Source organism: Protomyctophum bolini, assembly GCF_963924005.1.
Source record: "Protomyctophum bolini genome assembly, chromosome: 5".
NCBI classification, from domain to species: domain Eukaryota; kingdom Metazoa; phylum Chordata; class Actinopteri; order Myctophiformes; family Myctophidae; genus Protomyctophum; species Protomyctophum bolini.
The window spans coordinates 40608627-40631782 of NC_137866.1; the positions used below are offsets into that span (position 1 = coordinate 40608627).

Sequence of the window (23156 nt, forward strand, 5' to 3'; positions counted from 1 at the left end):
TCCTGTCAAGAAATTCCTTGCAGATGATTATTTTTCCAAGTGTCAGAGTTTGGAAGCACTCGTTATCAGTAAAGCAACCTCCTGCTGCCTCCTGCATTATGTGCAAATTCTAAACAGGTGGTACGCATGGGCTGTTGAGTGATAGTCAACGAGCACTTCCAAACTCCAGCACATTGACCATACAGTAAGCATATACAGGGAAAGCTGTAGTTGAATACTCCACTACAGCTGGCTCTCTATATAGAGTTGATATATTTAATAAGCTCTCTATAGAGTTAGAATACAGACTAAAGCAGGGGTCCTTAAAGGAGTTACAGGGGGTCAACAGCGAAATTACTTAGATGGCATGAAAACCAGTTAAACCATTTTAACCATTTGGCGTCTGGCATTTTGTTTTAAAATATAAAATGTTTGTCCTTTTTCAGCACCAGTGCCATATGAGACTCAGCTACTGAAAATAGCTGATAACTTCTAGATCTTAAATTATAAATATTGTGTGGCGGCGCATAGCCACACAATATTTTCATATGTGGGTCTGTGGTCAAATACATATTAATTTTGGGGTTCTTGACATGAAAGATATTTGAGAACCACTGGACTAAGCCAATGACAGTGAGAGCTCTTTTGAGAGCTGAGTGATTTGACTTGGCCTTGGCAGCACCCTGGTGCCGTCACTGTCCAGCACGCTGGGGACAGATGGTCCCTCTCTCACAAAGTGGAACACTGTCAGCTGCTCACAGAATCACAGATGAGGGAGTTACTGCCTCGGGCAGCTCACACGGAGGGAAATGCACAACCCAGGAACTTTTTAGTACCTGACAAATTGGAAAATGTAGAGGACTTTCCTTTCTCTCATCGCGTTTGATTCTTGAAGATAATGCTTCATCATAGCAGGTAGGACACTTATAAACAATTTCTACAGCGAAGTGATGTTTTCATTTGTCTGCGATCATGTTATTGAGCACTTTTAGTTGTCTGTCAGACAAGTCATTGATTCTTTTCTATTTCTTCATTCAGTATAGCAGCACAAAACAATGCTCAATTTAAAGTCAATTTTGCTGGGTCCCACTATCAAACAGCACAAATAAATAAATAAATATTCATTGTTTATTTTCGGCATATTCTTTTGAAATAAATATTGATTATATACCCAACAAAGATCCTTTAGAAAGAGACAGTGTGTCCTTTTTTGAGCACTCACAAACATGGACCGAGACACTGCAGGGCTGCTAAAGCTCCTGTAATTCCATTTGCTGAGCCGAGCCCGAGGCTCAGCCTGAAGAGCTTAGGGTCTGGGAGACAGAGACACTACAATATCCTACACACAAGTCAGCAGCGAGCGAGGGTAATGCAGAACCTTCCAAATTAAACTTTACAGAACCTCATATTCTGTGATCATTGTCGGAACATTTTTAAAGTAGGCCTACAGTACATGTTTGAGTTCTGGGTCCCCAGACAGACATCCTGAGCAGTGCCCAGATTCTGAGAACCGTATCTGAAACTATAGCGTATATGGAAACAAATCGTTGCTCTCGGGCAGAAACCTCAGATCTCCATATTCTAACCTTTTGTTTTTGTTGTAAATTAATGCCCTACTTCATCAGTGTCACACACAAGTATCAAAAGTATCAGATCCGCGAGCTGGAAACGTGGCTCAAAGTGACACATTTTGAGCCTGTAGATCTGATACTTTTGCTATTTTTTTATTTGAATCGTGAAAAGTGACAATTTTGGACACACAAGGTTTCCATCTGACTGGACTAAATCCAGAACCTGTGAAATGGGCTGCACGGCAGTGACGGCACAGTGCACTAAGTTCCAATATTGTTGAATGAATGTTTGATTTGGAATTGTTATTAACTATCTTAGCCCTGAGGCAAACCACATGAACCCATTGTCCATATTCTGGGGTTAATATTCGGCTAAATTAGAAGATCTACAAACAAGCTTGAAGGGATTCATTATTATTATTATTAAAATACATATTTACAACAATATCACACACACTCACATTACTCAGTAATACACAGTAATGCGAGTAAGGTGAGTCATTTTTTCTGTGGCATTTGTTATTGGCAATGATCCTTTACTTGAATCAGTTTGTTAAGCCACAATTAGCCCATTGTATGCAATGCAAAAGTGGTATTTCCTATTTGACATTGTGGAACAGTGTGAGCTATTGTCAGGGTGTTTGTTTAACATTGTTTGGGTAGATGGAGCACTTAACCACATGTTCAAAACAATACGAATCCCTGAAGGTGACAGCGGGTCATTTCCTCTTGTGTGTCCTGACTCATAGGCCTATGGTTTAGGAAATAGAGACATTAGCATTGGTTTCCTACTCGGCGTCCTGTATGTGAGGAAAAGGAAAGAAATGAACTCTCTCATGTGAACTTAAATAACACCCCAGGTGTGTGTGTGTGTGTGTGTGTGTGTGTGTGTGTGTGTGTGTGTGTGTGTGTGTGTGTGTGTGTGTGTGTGTGTGTGTGTGTGTGTGTGTGTCTGAGTGTCAATTTAACTTTGAGCGTGTCAGTGACAGTGTACACACGGACCCTATAGCTCCATGTGTAACTCTCAGAGTTACAAATGTAAATGAACAGCGGCAGTGGCTCAGGAGTAGAGTGACCGCTTGGGAACCAGAAGGTTCCCAGTTCAATCCTGGGCTCCCCTGCTCCAGAGTTAGTGTTGACGTGTCCTTGAGCAAGATGCTGAACCCCTAATTGCTCCCAATAAGCAGTTTGGTGCATTGCATGGTTTCCTCTGCCATGTGAATGTGTATCACACAATCTATAAAGTGCCTTGGATAAAGACTGCAAAGGCACTATATAAATGCATCATTTTGCCATTTTCATTTTACTGTGTACTTGAAGTTGCTGCAGAGCTGAATTTCCCTCTTCTCTTTGCAGGTGCAAGACAGGATATGGTTTACAATGTTAATCATGGTGCTTCCTCTTACCATGGACGGTAGCGGCATTCCAACGTCCACTCTTCAAAGTGGCGTCCTGTAAGGCCCAGCATAATAACACAATAACTGGAAAAATAATATTAATAATCTGCCAGTATGTCCAACACATCGCTGAATGTCACTGAGGAGCCGGGAATAGGCTCTTATGACGTGGACCTGTGTTTCCTGGACATTAATGGCCGGTTTGACGTCATCCCCTGCATTCTCTCCTCCATATGCATCGTATTCGGACTCATCTACTGCTTTTTAGGTAAAGAAACACAACATACGTAGACACTAGACACACATAATTATACAACTCAGTTTATACCAGTGTAATTAACAATGGTTAATTGTTAATGTGGGCTAAAATACCACTAAAAGTGGCTCTGAATTATTTGTCAAATAGTGCTTAGTAGAACCTCTAGAGGTGCCAAAAACGAATACGCTGATCAGGAACCATGAGAACATCTCAACCTTCTGTAACTCATGCCCACCTATATGTGTCAAGGTGGTCTGCAAGGCCCAGTCAAAGAAATAAAGGTAATACTTGTAGCCTATATGAAATAAATAAAGGTTAATTTTTTGGCTTAAAGGACTACTGTAAAATTAAGGAAACGCACAGTACAGACTACACTGAGGACAATTCTGTGTATATGGCCAAAACCAATCACAAAAACGATTGAGAGTATACAATTGAAATGCTTAATATAAAGTTTGCCCTTATTTTAGATGTGTTATATAGGCTCTCAATCTTTTTTCTGGTGAGCTTTGTCCATATTTAAATGTAATTGTGGCTATTTTCCTAGTGTTTCCTACACTGGGAAGCGGGCCCAGAGTCTGCTGAACAGCACTGCACAAAATCGGTGCGGGCAGGTCTGCAAATTTATATTGCAAATATGTTAATAATACTTAATGGGCACATATTTGTGTTTGCTAAAAGCAACATTTTAATGGGAGTAATTTGTCAGCTAAATTGCAAAACACACTTGAACCACTGAAGAACTAAACAGTTTGTGTAATGAGCTTCCAGGGCGGATAGCTCGCATATGGTAGAGGAGACAGATGAGATGGGAGGTGTATAGCGGAAGATGGGCCACCTGTGGGCATCTGATTGGAAAAGTTGATTCTACGTTTATTCTACTTTCTGTACCGTACATCAGTTAAACATTTGAGGGCAACCATGTGAAATCAATTAACTTTAGAAACGCCACAGAAAGTTAAATCAATGCAAGATGAACGAGCTCAGTGGCCTTGTGGTTAGTGTCTGCCCTGAGACTGGGAGGTCAGGGTTTGATCCCTGGTCGTGTCACTACAGACTCTAAAAATGGTACCCAGTGCCTCCCTGCTTGGCACTCCCTGTGACATACTAGCATCATGTCCACGGGTGTACTTGTACAATACATCAAGCCAACAGAGTTTAGATGCAGACCCTTCTCCATCAAGCTGCCTCACGCTACAGAAACAGGAGACAGGCTGATCTGCCCTAGGTGGGCCATATTATGGCTTGACAAGGCTCGAACGAATAAACTATATGGGGACCCGTCTTCTGTTTCCAGGATACCGGTGTTTTAAGATGGTGATGTTCTTCTCGGGGTTCAAGCTGGGGTCATCTGCCGTGTTCCTGCTGTACCACCAGGAGCCAGAGTTCAACGCTCAGCTGGCGATGGAGACCAAGGCGGGGATCGGTCTGGGAGTGGGCGTGCTGTGTGGTCTGGTCACCATGCTGGTCTCCACCATGGGACTGTTCCTCACGGGCCTCCAGCTGGGCGCTCTGCTCACCGTCGCCGTGCTGGCGCTGATCGGACAGTTCCACAGCCTGACGCCGCCGTGGCTCCCCGTCGGGGCTCTGCTGACCGCCTCCATCGTCGCGGCCATCTTCACCCTGCAGTGGCAGAAGCCATTCACTGTGGTCGCCACGGCCGTGTTCGGGGCGACCACGGTCATGGTGTGTGTGGACTACCTGGCGGAGAACTTTAAGTTGACTGTTCACGTGTACGACGTCCTTTGTCAAGTTGGCCCTGCGCGGCCGCTATGCTGGTTCAGCTGGGCCATCACGGGGATCTGCCCTGTGTTGAGTCTGATGGGTGTACTGGTGCAGTGGAAGGTCACTGCCCACGGTGTGGTCCACAGAGAAGGTGAGGGAAACAGGGCCTGTAAAATAAAGAAAAGGAAAAAAAACACACAAGCTGTACAGCTCAACAAAAGAAAGAAAAGATCCAAGGCACTCTTCAGAGAAAATATTTAATCCTACATGAATTATTCCTGCAAAATGTCTTACATTTTTAAACATAACTCTATATGTAATACATGTTTTATGTATTACATTAGGCCTACACATTTATTTATTACATATTATATTGTTAAAACAGAACTGTTGTTAAAACAGCCCACATGTAATGGCACAGCTTTCTCTTAGTTAGGCTATAGGCCTTATGCATCAATTGAAAACACCAATTTACAAGCACTCCAGACTTTTTCCTGACTTTCTGAGTGTACAGTAAGGTTTCACCTTCATTTAGATACATCAAAGCTACAATACATATGTTTTATGCATCCTACAATGTCTCCCTCTCTGGCGTCCACCAGAGACCACCTCCAACCACTGCAGTGCAGATGTATTCCTACTATAGTAATAGCATACTAAGTACTATACAGATTAGTTCAAATATCATTTTATTGGACATGATTAAATCCTGTCATGCTTCAAATTAAAGGTATTCCATGAGGTTACATCATGTACATGTTTGTTAATTGGATCTCTCTCTCCTCAGGTTCTCACAAGAAACAGGAGCAGAAAGATGAGAAAGATGAGTACAGGTACGCCCCCTCCAGAAGGAGACGAGGTGAAACACAGCGCCGTCGAAGGCCGCCACTCCTCAAACGCTACGCTGGTGACGTCCTTGCTCCGGTCAGTAGCTTATATTAAATTGTAAAATATATACGTTACATGTCAGCAGATGACTGATTATTACGCCTATTCACGCACACAACTCTTTCTTTAGTTTAGTCTATGTTATTTTACACGTTGTGTTGCTTGTGAATGTGTGGTGTCGATATTTCCCCGTTTCAGAATTAATATAGGTCTACTATTATTACGACTACTACATTTTAAAACCTTGCCAAATGTGTCTTTCCTCTGACATGCATGGAGCATATTGGAGTACGGGTATATGAATTTTTGGCGACGTGAAATGAGAAGTTGAGAGTAGCAATTTGTCTCTCTCTCCCACTTGACTTTCAGAGTTATCTGCAGAGCCTTCAAGAGCGCCAGATGGGAACAGGGTCGTCAAGCAGCAGCCTGAGCACTATCACACACACTGTGATTGACTATGACTTTGACACACGATCCACAGTGCCACTAACTGCCTCTTCACCTGTGTGGACGGTCTAAAGACTGAACAAATCTGCAATATAGAAGGCCATACAGTATAGGCCATATACACTAAAAACTCAACACACATTTCTACAGTACAGTATTATGCTAAAAGACACAAAACATGCCTACTCACAACTCTATAGCATACATTGAAGACGACACTGCAGTAATACACTAAAGCCAAAACACATACAGTGTCAAATCATGAAGGGATCCAACTTCACTTGAAAATGGACCTCTAACAATCCCTATAGGAGCAAATTCATCACCCAAAACCCCATGAACAATGAGACAAAGCGATAGGAGTGTACAGTTTCATTATTATTACCTGGTTCATAATCTTCTACAGCTCTGCTATAGTGTTAGACAGTTTTAATGCCCTTTAAAAGTTAGCAAATATTAACCTTTACGTGCTCCACCATTCATGTACACTGTACAGTATAGCTGGTGACTACATTATTCCTAAACAATGTGTCTGGAATAGCTGAAGGGATTACAGTTATACTGTACAAATATGAACAAAATGACAACGATAATTGGTGTATTAATATCATCATATGCAATCAATATGTTCTACTGAACTTATGGGAGAGATGACATACAGTATTACACAGTGAAATCCTGCCTTAAATCTGAGAATACACATGGAATCGAATGGACATGAGCATATAAAGGTATTGTTAGCTCTTTATTCCCACAGCAATCACTGCTATAGAGTGTATAGTAAACAGACAAACAGATAAACAAAAAGAGCATTGGTTCTCCTACCAGGTGAAATTGGTGTTCCACCTGAAAATGTAGTTTCTGTTTACTAAAGAAAGAGCTGGGGACACTGTGTGAGACCCCTCTTACAGAACAAACGACAATAAAGCTACTAAAGAAACTGTATACTGTATACTTTGACCAGAGGGTTTTACTGTGTGGCCTGCTGAATGCTATTAGTGAACTGATCCATAGTTTTACAGAACACCTGGCAGTTTGGTGTTATAAACAAAACATAACATCAATTAAAGGTAGGCCTACCAACCATTTATGTTAAGATGTTTAGCAGTCGTCACAATTGGCAGTTTGTGTACAATATGGTTATTTTAAGAATGTAACACATTATGTGTGCACTAGAACAATCTCCAATCATTAAACAAATGTAAATAAATCAGTAACAAATGTGTTATTCTTTAATGTGTCCTTTTTATAACTGCAATGTCCAATACCATCCACATGACCATGCAAAATCAAAATAATATTTTTTACAAAAATCATTGAAACCCTGTTGATAATATGATGATAATTTAACTCACTATTTTACTTTTGTAACTGTATGATATTAAAATAAAGTTTGATTGATTGATTGATTGATTGATTGATTGATTGATTGATTGATTGACTGACTGACTGACTGACTGACTGACTGACTGACTGATCTGACCGGTTGGTTGGTTGGTTGACATGACTCAAATGTAATGACGGTGGGATTTTCACCTTTTCAAAACAATATAAGTTATAACATATGTACCAGAATTATTTTGACTATAATCATCTAATCCTTGTATGGGATCATCTATCATTTGCCTATCATTCTCTCCATAAGTCAATAAGATAGACCTCCCAGTTCGATATTGTACCTTTTTCCAGGCAGAACAGTATGCCATGATGTTCCGTTTACCTCTTGATCTAATGATTACCACCAAATAAGTCCTTTGTAGGATTTTCTTTTGTATCATTTCCAATTTTCTGTGCCGAGGCTGAACCCAGCGGAAATGAGTGGAGGTGTTTCAATAACAGGAGACGACGACCACCTCATGTGGCAACATCTGAGTTTGTTATTTATGCCCTTCTGACTGCATGCAAGCTTAATTAGCCCCTTTTGGTGCCAACAATGCAGCATTCATTTGATGATACAACAAAAAGGAGGAGTCTGAAATGTCTTTATTAGGAACAATCCCTTGAGAAGTATACAACCTTTATTCAAATAGTTTCATTTGTATTGGAGTGTGAAGCTTGAGGTAGGTCATAATCGCTTCAACTTGATGCCTGGGTGAGATGAATCGTCTGTGGAAATTATGCCAGTCAGCATGGCCCACCGTTTAATGCTGTGGCCAAAATAATTATACGCATTTTCTATGTTATCATAAAACTGCTTGAGCTCTGTGTTACGGTCCTATGTGGCCCTAGTGGTGTTTTGGTCTGTGTATAGTGCTGATGATGGATGGGGGTGCAGTACTTAGTTTAGACAGTACTTGGTTTAGACTAGTCATTGGTTAGACCAGTCATTAGACCCTCACCCTAACCCTAACCTCCCACGGGGCAGCACACCTAAACCTAACCTTAACCTAACCCATGTCTCACCAATGACTAGTCTAAACTAAGTATGCACCCCGATGGATGGTGGGAGTGGCAGTAGAGATTGGAGGCGTGTCATGGAGATTGTGACACACCAACCAGTATAAAACGAGAGAGAAAACAGCCTACAAGCTCTTTCGCCATTGTAACAAACACCACTGCTGAAACCCTGTTTTCTGTTTTCCCAGTGAAACAATACTAGACAGACAAAGTCACTAGTCAGATAAAGTTGATAGTCAAAGTTACTTTAAGCAACTCAACTCATGCAAACCAATGTCCAAGTATCCCAAACCATTTGCCTGCATACTGTTTATGTTTAACCCATAAGACACAGTCCAAGAGGAAATATCAGATTCCACTAGAAGGCTGAAACTAACTTGATATACCTGACATATTACATTCAATCATTCCTGATTGTTATATAGAAGTGTATAATTGTAAGTCTTAATGTTCTGATGAATTGAAAATGGTGGGCCTTATTGTAAACAAGTGTAATGCTTCATCATAGTGTCCATAGTTTTTGTATTGAGTGAGTTGTACTTTTGTTTGAATTAAATGTACTCATTCGGCATACTGTTTATAAATCAATACACTGAAACTGGGACTCAACTGATGCAAATTACAGCAATGTTGTTATTCAATTGAGCCATTTACATGTATATTAATTGCATATTAAATATGCTAAAGTGGCTTACATTTATTTAAATTGCCTTTGTTTTTAAATAAACAAAACAAAAGGAAGTTCACATTGGTGCTGCACCTCTCCATTATTTCATAGGCCAGTGGTCTCCTTCAACAGGAGAACAGGAGCGCCACCAACAGGTGGATTTTTGAAAATGACTCAAATCATGAAGGCAGTGTGCAATTTACGTGGAATCTTTCACAGACTTTCATACTAGGCTGAGGAATATATATCCCACCCTTTTCACATTGGCCAGTTACAGCGCCATCAACAGAGAACTAAATAAAAAAAATGTTTTTTTGAACACACAATCAACTAATACAAAGTTTTATTTGCAGGTCAAAGTAAGATTTATATCAAAGCATATTTACACAGGTCTAAATGTATATCATGAATGTATATAATTAAATTGTCTGAAGTATGATTGTAGTCTATTATTGGTCTAAAATTGTGGCCTTGCTTCCAGCACAAAGTGAACAGTGGCTCCCTGTCCTCCTGTGTGGCATAAATGGTTTAGGTTTTGACGTTAGAATCATGGGCCTGAACCGGCCTCTAGTGGCCTAGTTATTACATTGCATCCAGTGTGTGAGAGGGGAGGCTTTCTCCACTGTTTGGTGGTTTTTGTTTACACGCCAGTACTGGCTACCTTTGAACATGTATATATGGCCATTTGTCCACGTGACCGCAGCATCTGGACTGCTGGGTATGCTACGGAATAGCTGCCCAGTGGGTTTCGGGTAGACGCTGAAGTCTGTTGGTCCAAGTTCATCCCACTGCCAGTACCCACTGCCCTGAAATAGGCACAGATGAAGTGAGTAAACGTCCCATTGCAAAAACAACAAATAGCACATAGGGTACGTTGAAAACAACTGCTATTTTCATGACATACTTTGATAAAGATCAAATTTTTGTTCTTGCTGGAGTATAGGGCTGCATCGACATTAGCAGGAATACTGGTCAGGAGTTTGGGGAAGCTGTAGTCTAGTTTGAAGTCTGTGTATCTCCACACCTTGTCTCCTGTCAAAGACACACACATGTCCTCTGTTCAACACACAGTTACAGTATATGTTTAACAGGGGACAATGCAATGCAGTAAACAATTATGTTTACTGCACTACATTGAAATCTTTATTGCAAAACCAGTCAAAGTACATTTTAATGTTAAAGAGTAATTGGTCACATGGCTATATCAACTCATCTCAACTTTAGTTTATTGTCACATTGCAAGTTCACCCCAAAGCGTGGGTGAATTGTTTTGTGCAATATTCCCCACAAATTGGCTTCCACTTTTTAAAGTAACAGTAGTATCACAAAATAAAGTCTGTGGCAAGTCTGTGGCATACAATATAGCAGCAGATCAGAGTCAGAGAATATCAACGTACCTTTCAGGAAGTAGGATTTGCCTGTTCTCTGGGAATGAACGGCTGCATTGATGTTTCCAGGAAGATGTTTCCACAGGGCATTGATGGGAACAGGGCTGGTGGTACCTCTGTCAGTCACTGTCCACACATGCTGACCACTGAAGACGTATGTCTTATGATGTGGACCTGTAGGGCAAAGAAATACCTCTTCAGACTCCACCTTACCCCCTAGAACTCACCCCCCTAGCATTCCTCATTCCCTTATCCCCTAGAACTCACCCCCCTAGCATTCCTCATTCCTTGTGTCACTGCTTGTTGTCCATATTTTGATAGATGCTAGATGTACTATGCATAATGCAGATGTATGTTGGATAGCTACTGAGACATAACCGTATAGACATCTGTTTGCCCACACTGTGCCACATGGTGGTTACATACATTATGTTATAATTTAGCTATTGGAAAAATAGCAGATCTACAAGTTCATAGCGCGCCACCGAGTGGCGCGCTATGAACTTGTAGGTCTGCTATTTCTTTTTAATCGTTCAAATGTGCCTCAAATCTTTCCGAAAATTGTCATTATTTAGAAGACTTTTCTTTTAATTTCGACGTCGGGCCTGAATGGGTTTAAGAATGTTATTTTGATAACATGTTGTTTGGAGTTTTGGACAGATGATAGGTTTGATGCTCATTTGTACACATTATGAACACTGAGGATTTCACTGCATAATAATGTCAGCAGTTGTCCAACATTTGAGGACATTGTATGGATGATTAATGCACGTCATTTTATTTGTGTGATCAGGCTGACTGTACCAAGCATAATTGCATCCATAGTAGCCTTGCAGGGTACTGGGGGTCTGACAGCCACCGGTGGGCTTAGATTTCTGGATGGGGGAGTTTTTGCTGACTTTCCTAAAAGAGAGCAGACATAGAAACGTTTCATGCAGATTAGCCTACATAGGCAGAGTATTACTTGAAACAGAAGAACTGTAGCCTTTATTACCATATTGTGATGTATACCATATAAAGCCTGGATGCCTCGTATGTCATCTGGATGGAGCCTGAGGTTGGAACGGTATCCCATGTAAACGGGCGCCATCAGGGCGCCGTAGTACTGTGAGTGGCCCAAACCCAAAGCGTGGCCAATCTCATGGGCGGCTACGATTCTCAGGTTGGAGCCAAAGTCCCTCCCTTCTGTCCACAGTTCATCTTCATCAAAATGTACGATGCCGGACTGAGGGGACTCAGCGTGGGCCAGGACACGTCCTATAAGACAACACACCTCCTTTAAGACAACTATTATCACACAATCTATAAACTATCATCATCACATGTCCTAATCATAAAACAACTATCATCTCCCATCACAACACAGAAGCATTGAGATATTCTGCAGCGGTAGAATGCGTAATACTTACTACTTACAGTACTTTTACTAAAGTGCTGTATAGTCAGTACACTGTAATATTCTACTTTTTACTATTTATTTGAGAGTATTAGTTGCTATAGTGACAGATTTTGATGAATACAAATTACAAATCAACTACCGTAATAAATTATGATAGATGTTTGATCCCCACCGTATAGTATATGTCATTAAAATGATTTCTATCTTTAACCAGCTGCAACATTGATGATCACCAACAACAACAAAGCTCCTACCTTGCCCATCAAAAGGCACAGGACATGTTTTATCTTTTCTGTGAAAGGAGATTTTGATGTCTGCCATTCCCCGATGCACCTCCTGGAACCTGAGTGGCGACACGTCACTCCAGTACCTAAAAGCAGTTAGGATGGCCAGGCGGGTCTTTGCCTGTCCCATATCAGGTGTGTAATTGTAGATGCGGAAGGTCAGCATCTTCTTACGCCAGTGGCCTGTTAAATCGTGTCACGGTGAAGAGCTCTGTCTATCCATGTATCACAAACCAATAGTTATAGAAACGTATTATAAGCCATATTCGAAAATAGACGATCTACAAGCTCACAATGAGTCAGATTGATAATAACAAACCTTGAAACGCATATTTATTAGGCCTAGTAATTTGATTAAAATTCATCTTTATTTTCCCCCTCCTGTTCGAAGGGGGGCTGTGCCTGGGGGGAAGGGGTGCTCCAGCACCCCTACTTCCTTCAGCCGTGTACCGAATATTCGGCCACAGAAAATATTCGGCAGAAAATGTCTAAAAAAGCATTTTCGGCCTATTCGGTTTCAGCCCCAATAGGCCGAAAGTATATCACAGAATAGTGTATGCAATGAATGCATTCAAAAGTGCTGAATAAATGAATTATGGACCCATAATAGTGATTATTATTTAAGTTAAGTTTTGCCATTATTATGTCTTTTGCCATAATCAGGTAGCTTTTAGGTGACCATGACACCAATGGTAGGAAAAAATATATTCGGATATTCTGTGTTTGGTTTCCTATATTCGGTATTCGTTTCAGCCAGGAATTTCCCTTTCGGTGCATCCCTAATATGTATATATATATATATATATATATATATATATATATATATATATATATATATATATATATATAAAGGGTTTAAGTGATTCATTCAAAACACAATGTGCTTTGTGTAAATACCCACCCATCATACTATATCTGAGGGATTTGTTGTTGAAAGAGTCCTCAATACCACAGCGAGGCTTTCTCATCACTGTCAGAGTGGCTTCATTCAGCGTTCCTGTTATGGGAAGGTCATTGACTTTCTGAAGGATTCTGAGAGATTTAGAAGAACGATGTTTAGATATAGTGTTGATCAAATCAAATATGACAATTCATTCTGGCATCATGATCTAGAAGAGTATGTGCCAAAACATAATAAACCTTGTATGTCCAAAACTATTACTTCAGGGGATGGAAGTGGAATGAATGATTTCAGAAATGGTGAAAATATCTGATCTATAAGCTGACAATGCAGAAGCTTGTGTAGATCATCTATTTTAACATTTTTTCTTGACACTCTTGTATGACAAAGTAGGCCATTAATGACAACAACAAAAAAAACAAAAAAAACATAAAGCGTTGAAATTTGGTTTCTGCCTGACATACATTGTACTATGACAAATAGGCCTATAGTGAAAATAGCCAATTTAGAAGCTCGAAGCACATAATCAAATACATTGAAATTGTGTCATTGTGTCATTTTTTCGGAACATTTTGGCCTACAATGACATGCCCAAAATAGGGACACCGTCGCCAGCTTAAAAGTGTTTCAACACTCCATTATCATATGTGATGCAGTTTTATACTGTGCAATATTCAGATTGTTAGAACATAACATAAGCTAGATAAAGGATGAACATCATAATAACAAGACAGTCTTATACCTAACAGTGAATAATAGAAAGGTAGTAAAATATAGTAGATAGTTATCATACCTCAGGGCTGCTTCTATGTCCTCACGGGGAACCTTTTGGTTTTTAGAGTCCAGTGGAATATGTAGGTAGCCATAACTTCTCAAATAGACCTACGGGGAATATTTAAAAGTCATGATGTTTGTAAATGTATAAAGCTATTTTACTGATCACTAATTAATGACAGCTTCCTGTTAAACAATTTTGCTAGCCAATCTATAGAAACCAATGCGTTTAAATCTTCCCTTTTTATCTCCAAAGAATACCCAATTTAAGAAACAATTTAAGACATCTTGCTTCCAAAAACAAGATGACTCAATTGACTCGCAATGTCATTGTTAACCAATGCAATGATAAGCCGTTTTTCAAAGGTCTCCATAAATCCCCTCCACTCACTGTATAGTAGATGGAATTTATGGAACTCTCTAGGTGCTGAACTAAATGATCCATAATATCTTTATTTGACCATGGTTTTTGTGGTAATTATTACACCACTGCAGGTCAGTCCAGTGAATTAAGCAAACCAGATTTCAGTATCATAATACTTTTTTGTTCAGTTGTTGTGAGGCAAAGCGTTTTCTTACCAAAGCTTCTGTGATTTCTTCTCTGCTCAAGGCAGCAGATGGTGCTGTTGTCGCCAATACAAGAAGCATCACATATTTAATTTTATATTCCATTCGGGGATGATGATATCTTTCCATTATTGATAAGATAAGTCTTTGTCTCAGTTAAACACACACTGAGAGGTCTGTCTAATCGTGGGTCATCCAACCAGGTCCATGTTCTCCACATTAGTTCCTACAGTACATGTCCTCATCCAGTTCTTATACCTCATCCAGTTCTTATACTAGCACAGTCATAAACCACACAATAGAACCAGAAGGAATGCATTGTACTCTACAGTTGCATGAGACCAGAACATAATTTAGACTGTCGGGAGAGGAACGCCTTCTGTGCACTGACTAACATTCAGAATTATATACCTCTTGGGGATTACCAATTTTAAGAAGTGTTGCTGTTTAGTTTTTTTCATCAAAGACTTCAAATACATGGTCTCCTCCACATTTCATGTAATAGTGAACTACTTAAAATAAATATAACCACTTGAACCCAAAAACGTCTGGGTTTCTGAGGCTATACTTGAACCCTAGCATACCTATATTCTTGCGTGAACATTTGGCTAAATTAGAAAATAGCTAATCGGCTATTTTCTGTGAAGACATTTGGTGTAGCAGAGGGTTGTCACAGAGCAGCCTCTTAACAGACACATTTCCCCATATCCTTAAGTTGATCAGTACACATTCATATTGAAATGTATGTTATGTTTGTACAGGATTGCTGTTATGGGGAGTGCTATGGCCTGTTGAAGCCTATAGCTATGTAGTTGGGGGACTCCCTCTTTCATTGGTATGCTTAAACTTAAACCTATAGCCTCACAATAGACTATGCCTAACCCTAACCTAAACTAAGCATAGTGTCGTCTGCCATGCGGAGAGGTTGACAGTTGACAATTTACCTCCCATTCATTTAAATTGTTTGGTTTTTTTAGTTTTCTCCACTTTTTGTTGCCACATTTTCCTCCTAGCTTGCCTCAATTTCTTTGTTTTTACACTTACACCTAGGTATCTACACTCCTATCACAACTAACACTTTGCGACAAGGGCAAAAAGACTGGGACCCCTGTCAACAAAGTGGTTCATTGTATAGGTTTAAAGTGGTTATTCGTCAATTTCATCTGAAGTAATGACTCAATAGTTTCCCAGTATGAACGGTCTCTACATAGTAACCTCAGTAACCTCAGTAAACTATGCCTAAACCGAACCTTATTACTAACCTTAACCTCCGTAAAATGGTCCCAAAACCTAACCCTATTCCTAAACTTAACCTCAGTAAAACTATGCTTAACCCCTAAACTTATTTATAATTGTATCCTTAGTAAAACAAATGAATAATTGGGGCAAGTGTGAGTGTACAAATGGACCTGTTATCTGCGTGATTAAGCCTGATGTATATTTATTGTTTCTCAATAGTTGTCTGTTAACACAGTGAGGATTCTTGTTTGTCAAAGATCCCCAAAAGATATTTCTCAATGAAAATATTTATAACCTTGAGTATGAATTTATGGTTATTGCAAGTATTCCTTGAGCAAAACAACTTGCCACACTTCCTCTAAGACTAGAGTAAATTACAGTGTGTATGGACTATGATCTTGTTCATGAAAAACAATGTAACCATTGCTATAAATTGTTTGTCTCCTGCATGTGGGCAGAAAGGCCCCTCCTATGTTCTGTCAGTCAGTGTATTGCGTAAACCTGCCTATGTAATGTCAGTTTATATTGCGGGTAAACGTGTAAACGTAAGACGACAGACAGGAAGGAAGAGACTCTTCCATTTGTGTGATCTCAAAATGTTGATACAATACAGATTATATGACCCATAATTTTACTTAATTGACGAGTCAGCTATAGGTTATAGGGGTCTACTACTAGGGAACTATTTTCCCCCTCTACACAAAATTACTTCACCGAAAGTAGCTGACTTACAACTTCACAATGCGTAGCATTGTGAGCTTGTCAATCTATTTTCTGAATGTTTGCTCTAGTATAGGACTTATGGTTAAGCCTGATGTATATAATGTGCTGGTGCCTTGAGCTAGTATAGCAGATACTGTATACTAGCTCGAGCTTGTAGATCAGGTATTTTTGTGAGAAACTAAGTATATGAGGCATTTGTGTTTCTTATTAGTGTGTTCCAGTGAATGGAACAATTAATGCCACAGATATAATGGCATTCTAGACATTCTTGTGAGCTTCCAGTTTTGTGGCAAGTCTGGCAATAGTTTACAATCCCCACCCAACCCATCAGAGAAATAATTTAGTTTGTTGATCAGTAAGGCAGAACTTGACTGTCCTGCAGAGCCGACTTTAAACCCTTTCAAAACAGATGTTCTGCCCTGACCTCCAGTACAGTATACAGGGAGTATACTGTATAATGCAGTTTCACACTGATCATTTCACCACAAGCACTATTTCAATAGCAAATAAATTGAGCCAGTTGGGGAGAAAGTGCTGGAAAAGAAAAAAGTTTAATTACAATTACAGTGACCTCAACCTGAGTATGCCAATATTTTATGGTAAGTGCCATAATTATGGTAAATTATAATTCATTTCTGGTACATTCTTCAGTTTAGGACCACGCAGGGAACAGATCTATTCATTATTTTTAATCATTCAAAGGGTTTGAAGGTGAAGAGATGTTTTAGTATGTATGCATGTAAGCATATGCACCTTTCATTTATGGCGGCAACTAACAATTATTTTCAAGATAATTTAATCATTTACATTTTTTTCTCTCCAATTAATGTAATTGATTACTTTAGACCATAAACTGACATTGAAGGTAATAAAGTACAAAAGTATGGTATGGTACATCACAAGTCTTCAAATCCCAAAAAGAAAAATGAAATTGCTTAATACTGTTTACCCAGAAGTAAAAAAAAAACAAACCCTAACATTTCATGTCCTAATGTGGAAGGAACATATTCAGTTATAAATAGCACATATTGAAATTGTTTACATGACACAACGAAACCCATCATTTAATGACTAAAATTGTGTTTTATTAATTTCGTGTCCTTCGAGTAACCAATTCATCATTTTACCCCTACTTGACCATCCATGGAAAAGACTTTCATTTTTATTATGCCACAGCCACTAGAATTTACCTCAATATCCCATTTGTGACCGATAAATAAAATGATCACCAGCCACATTGGCCAGCTGCCATGCTCGACAATATTATAATTAATAGCTACAATTAATTATTAGGCTATATTTGGATGGAGGTCACTCACATAAACAAACAAACATCGTTTGTTTGTCTGTCCGAGTTAAATTATAAATATTAATAAAATGACGGTCACGTTGGCCGGCCAGGAAAATCCCTAGCAGAAACCCTGGTATAAATGTAACCAAATGGACATTCAATTTGGTTACATTTGAAGAGTTAAATGAACACTGAGGAGTTTACTGTGTTGATCATTGTAAAAAGCATGTAGGTCAACTACATTTGTGAGAAATCCTGTTTTGTCAGTTACAGTACATCAGAAATGAACAGGCGACGTTGTGGCACAGTGTCATCAGTAACAGCGGGTATTTGTCACAAAAGTTCACTCTAGGTGCAATTCAAATAATCTTTCCAATAGGTGGACATTAGGGCTGGGCGGATAATACTATAAAACAGGACTGTGTGATTAAAACCAGGGCAGGGAATATCTAGTCTAATATCATCGATGATATCGATAAACGATAATATCAATATATTGTCCATCCAAATGAGAATGACTGACAGCTCCTCTTTCAACCAACCAATTCAAAACAGCCGCATTGATACAATATTATCTGTTCGTCAGGTGGAATTAATATTCCTTTCTTTTCGTTTTTTTTAAAGGTTCAAAAAAGAAGAAAATAAGCAATACAATAAGAAGTGGATTTAAAATAAACCGTAACTATGGATGAATAACAAGGAGTATGTGGCCAATCCAAACAAATGAGCAGGACTCCTAAAGCGCTCACCTGCCTGGAGGATCATGCCAGCGGGTTGCCAGGTCTTTGTCAACCACTGCTGGAGATTTAACTGTTCATTTAACCCTTTAAGTGCACTCTCAAGAGTTACAAATGGATACATTAGCACAGAGGATTTTACTGTGTAGTAGTGTGTTCAGGGTTCATGTTGAGTAGTGGGGACAAGATACAGACACCACATGTTCCAAAAGACGCCAAGATCTCAAAGTCTGTTTTTATTCTGTGTTTTTTTAGTTAATGTTTTCAACCGTTTGTCCATTTCAAGATTCCGCCTCCAGCTCCCTCAGTTCCTCCAGTAAGTCGTCGGCACGCCCCAACTTTTCCAACTGATCCTTGGTCGGCTGCTTGATTTCCCCAGAGTCCATTTTCTGCTGTAGCTCCTCCACTTGTCGCACCTTCTTTTTGAGGTTTTTTATCTTCTTGGCCTTTTCAGAGGCATCGGGCGGCGTGGGATCGGTGCGGGCGGATGTCCTGGCGACGACAGGCTGCGCTGCTGTGGTCTGCGAAGAATCGTCACCCTCTGAAATCGATGCATTCTCGACTGCATCTCTCAGCGACTCCACAGCGTCGGCGTCGCTCCCCTCCTGACCACCGCTGCTGCTGCCCTGCTGCTTTCGTTTCTCCTTGCGTTTCATGTTGCGTTTGGCCGTCTTGGACAGTCCTGCCGTATCGCCACCGTCGCCGCAGCCAGGGATCTTCTTGGACTGCTCGGTGTCGTCTGGGCTCATGCCCGGCGGGAGGTCTCCTGGCTTGCTCTTGAAAAACTTCACAAACTTGTTCTCGTATCTAAAAAAGGAGACGCACAGAGGAAGCTGGGTTAGCTAGTTAGTGCTGACTGCGCGGATTCTGGAGAACCACTCGAATCCAATCGATATCTCACTCGACAGTCGACACTGCACTTCAGTGGCTCATCCTTCTACATTAATGAGGTTTTTTTTGTTTGGTAAAAAAAAAGTGACATTGATGATTCTATGAACTATATTCTAGTTCATTTCAGTTCTGGCAGCCAAATTATCTGTGCGTACATGACATTTTTAATAATTGAACTTACACAGGGACCTCTTCCTGAGGGGTGTAACCGTCCTTCACCTTCCGCGGTTTCCTCCAGGTTCCATCCGGACGCTGCGTGGCAGCTATGTATTTTCCTGCAAAGACAAATATGACAAATATTTACCTGGACACACACACCTATGTAAGTGTTCAACAGAACAATATTGTTGTACTGTAGGAGTCTATTCAGATATTATGTCACGTGTTCATATGCAGTGCATGAAATAAACCTTTTCAGCATTCGTGTAGTGAAAGACTACAGATTAGGATACAGTAGCATTTATAATATAGATAGAATGTACACAGACTACAGGCCTTCAGACAGAGAGTGAGAGGGGGGGGGGGATGTATGTATAAATTAACAATAGAGGGTACAGTTAAGGGTTGCGCACCTCCCATGGGTTATGGCGTGCAGCAAAACAATGAAAATATACATACATGTAAATGGGAAATGGACGAATTCAATAGAATTGTAATAATGACTCTTTCAGCGGTCAGGTCAGGTATGCTTGTATAACTAGTATAGTAATTTAATATGCACAGAAATAAAGTATGATTATAGAGGACTTTTAAAGTTTAAGCCACTGTCTCACTAAAGATGATGCTAACATTAGCTAACGTTTAGCAACGTAGCATGTCATTCCACACTGCACACTGTACTGTCTGTTATTAACGTTGTAGTCACATATTGCACAATAATCCAAAATGTGGCTGCAAACGAATAGTTAAATGTGACGTTTCCGAAACAGAACCTTTGATCATCAACAACAACATTCAATATAAACAAAGCGGCGCAAGAATTCTTACCCTCACCAGATTCATCTTGAACATAGGGAGTCGCCATTTTGGTTGAACGTGCTGCTACTGCAGCTGCTCCTCCACACAGTCAGGACCACTGGGTTTGGAATATGAAGATGCCAAGGATGCGACAGTGATGTCCCATAGAGTTGCACAATTCTTTCAGCTCGAGAAATATTTTGGATTATGAATTAATTATCTAAAGCCCTATTTGAAAATTCCATCATGCTTTAAGTAGCATATGTGACGTGTTAGCTCTGGTCCATAGCCAATGCTTCTATATGATTCTGCCCAGAATCATAGAAGCATTATGGACCAGAGCTATAACGTGTCAATCTAGGTTTTCATGATGCAGAATCCCTTCCAGGCATTAGTTTTGCACAAAAACACTCCTTTCTTTATCCATTCATTGCAGTTGAGACGAACAGTCTTAAGTCCACACTGATTATCCATCCATCCATAATGTATAAATTATAGATAAGGGTTCAGGACAGATAGGCCTTTTCGGGAGGAGTCAGAAGAAAATTATGGACTTAGACTGTTATTCGTCTCAACTTCTACGAAGCGCAGGCCAAAGACAGGATTCAGTAGCAGTGTATGATTGCGGCCTTATGCCCCAACCGGGACGAAGAGGATACAGTAAGTAAGTAACTATACTACTACTAGGCCTACTACTACTAATAATAATTCTATTATTATTATTAATAATAATAATAATAATAATTATTATTATTATTGTTGTTCTTATTATTATACCCCACTTCTGGGGTATTTGTTTGTCACAGTACATTTGCACATCCTTCCTTATATTAAAATTGCCTAATGGGTGGTGCAGTCGATGGGTCACCCGACATATGGAGTCAAATGCACATTGGCCCCTCCGTCAGCACTGATATCAGACACAACAGATCTGTCACAGCGGCCCTTGGGGGCCCCCACGTCAAATGCATACATCGCATGGATGCACCTGGGACATATCCTCAGTGATGTATCCTGAGGTCAACGGGGTTTCGGGTCTACCAACATCATACCCCTCACTCAGGTGACCCAGCCGGGGTTGATCAAATCCTGACTTACGTCCCAGTAGCTACCCTCGATCAGTCCATCAGGGAATGAGCAAGGCCACACAATCCGTTGCTCCGGAACTACTCTGCCGGGACTGGGAGAACCAAATTCTGTCGCGTGGAAGGACTAGATTATCTGGGTTACCTGTCCGGGCCCCTCCTACGTCTCACCAGGTCCACTCCTGCTCTCACCAGGCCCAGGACCTGTGTGTTGCACCAGACTCCCAGCACCAGGCACTTCATTCAGGAGTGGTGGATTGTAATGGCCCTCCTAAAGGCCTCACCAAGGTTTGTTGGGCTTCCTCCTCACGGAGGACACAGGCTGGGGGGCTAACCCATACTGCTCACCCGGGTGCCGTCTACATTCCGGCTGTCACCCGTCTCTCTGGTGGTCACCAGACTATACCTGGTTGTCACATGAGTCACTATAAATAGAATAACTATAACTAAGAAATACATCGCATGGATGCACCTGGGAAGTATCCTCAGTGATGTATCCGTCAACGGGGTTTCGGGTCTACCAACATCATACCCCTCACTCAGGTGACCCAGCCGGGGTTGATCAAATCCCGACTTACTGAGTGAGCAAGGCCAAGGCCACACAATCTGTTGCTCCGGAACTACTCTGCCGGGACTGTCTGGGAGTGCAAATTCTGGCGCGTGGAAGGACTAGGGCTAGGCTCTCTGGGTTGACTCCTGTCCGGGCCCCTCCTACCAGGACCCAGGTATATGCCAAAATTGTCCTCTGCATTGAACCCATCCTAACTATATGAGCCCTTATCCGTCTTGCTCAGTACATGGGACGGGGGTGAACCCAACTGGGGACAATCTGTTTCCCTTTCCCAGGTGTCATCACTCTCTGTTCATTTTGCTATGGCCAGATTGACCACTGCATTTTTCAAAACTTAAAAAAAAAAAAAGATATATTTTTTGGAGATTACATTTCTTTAATGTATCAGGTGGTAGTTTCCATAGAGTTATAGGCCTATAAAGGTAGTTTCAACCAGGCAAGAGGCAAACTAAAGCCTGGCTGAAACTACAAGAGGCTACTCACACTGGTTAATTGTGACGTCATTGACTTAACCTTGGTATGTATATTGTAGCCAGTTGGTGACGTCGTTCTTCAGCCCTAAATTGATTTTCCACCCTCCTTCATGTACAGTAGATTCGGGGCACACAGTTCAGTGTTTATTGAAAAGCTTCGTTTCTCTTCACGCAAACATTGTGTCAACTGTCATGGCAACATAATGACGAATATGCAGAATAATCATACGAGTTTAGAAACGTTACATTCATAAAGTCGATGACAAATGATGAGCAGTTGTGTGTAGTGTACCATCATTATGTACCATAGTAGTGTGTACATCGCCGCCGGGCTGCCGCGGGCAGCAAAACATGCGCACCTACATTGATTCCTTGGACCTCGGAAATGACGACGTGGATTTAGGTTGCCAGGTTCACATAGTTTCTCACCGGTGTTTTGATTTCCTTTTTTTGTGTGCAGTGGTAACAATTTTTTTTTTTTCTCCATACAACTTACTTGCCATCAATGCCATGTATGTGTATAAAATATAATAATTACATAATATT

At 40.5% G+C, this 23156-nt stretch overlaps 3 protein-coding genes across 3 annotated transcripts; 1 reads left to right on the forward strand and 2 right to left on the reverse strand.

Annotated features, from left to right (window-relative positions):
* Positions 1-756: 756 nt before the first annotated feature.
* Positions 757-7587, forward strand: LOC308314920 (transmembrane protein 198-like). The gene is made up of 5 exons (XM_080762730.1): positions 757-894; positions 2907-3215; positions 4504-5082; positions 5719-5855; positions 6189-7587. Exons 2-5 carry the CDS (start codon positions 3062-3064, stop codon positions 6336-6338), a joined length of 1020 nt encoding a protein of 339 aa, XP_080618856.1. The 5' UTR covers positions 757-894; positions 2907-3061; the 3' UTR covers positions 6339-7587.
* A 2216-nt stretch (positions 7588-9803) lies between these two features.
* LOC308315125 (matrix metalloproteinase-19-like) lies at positions 9804-18661 on the reverse strand (the record flags this gene model as incomplete). Its single annotated transcript, XM_080762961.1, has 10 exons — positions 9804-10136; positions 10235-10362; positions 10728-10892; positions 11523-11621; positions 11730-11975; positions 12372-12584; positions 13303-13433; positions 14096-14184; positions 14656-14699; positions 18646-18661. The coding sequence occupies 10 exons, from the start codon at positions 18659-18661 to the stop codon at positions 9906-9908; spliced, it is 1362 nt and encodes a 453-aa protein (XP_080619087.1). The 3' UTR covers positions 9804-9905.
* Positions 17138-20573, reverse strand: pym1 (PYM homolog 1, exon junction complex associated factor). Its single transcript, XM_080762732.1, has 3 exons — positions 20512-20573; positions 19706-19799; positions 17138-19440 (listed from the first exon to the last, which is right to left on the reverse strand). The coding sequence occupies exons 1-3, from the start codon at positions 20546-20548 to the stop codon at positions 18915-18917; spliced, it is 657 nt and encodes a 218-aa protein (XP_080618858.1). The 5' UTR covers positions 20549-20573; the 3' UTR covers positions 17138-18914.
* Between the last annotated feature and the right edge of the window lie 2583 nt (positions 20574-23156).

What these genes read in the sequence shown, in the direction of transcription:
- LOC308314920 (XM_080762730.1), top strand. Translation starts at nt 3,062, where the DNA reads ATGTCCAACACATCGCTGAATGTCACTGAGGAGCCGGGAATAGGCTCT. An exon ending in ACTCATCTACTGCTTTTTAG is followed by an intron (nt 3,216 to 4,503) that starts GTAAAGAAACAC and finishes TTCTGTTTCCAG; the next exon opens with GATACCGGTGTTTTAAGATG. An exon ending in CTGGTGACGTCCTTGCTCCG is followed by an intron (nt 5,856 to 6,188) that starts GTCAGTAGCTTA and finishes CTTGACTTTCAG; the next exon opens with AGTTATCTGCAGAGCCTTCA.
- pym1 (XM_080762732.1), bottom strand. Translation starts at nt 20,548, where the DNA reads ATGGCGACTCCCTATGTTCAAGATGAATCTGGTGAGG. An exon ending in TCAAGATGAATCTGGTGAGG is followed by an intron (nt 19,800 to 20,511) that starts GTAAGAATTCTT and finishes TTGTCTTTGCAG; the next exon opens with GAAAATACATAGCTGCCACG. An exon ending in CCTCAGGAAGAGGTCCCTGT is followed by an intron (nt 19,441 to 19,705) that starts GTAAGTTCAATT and finishes CTCCTTTTTTAG; the next exon opens with ATACGAGAACAAGTTTGTGA.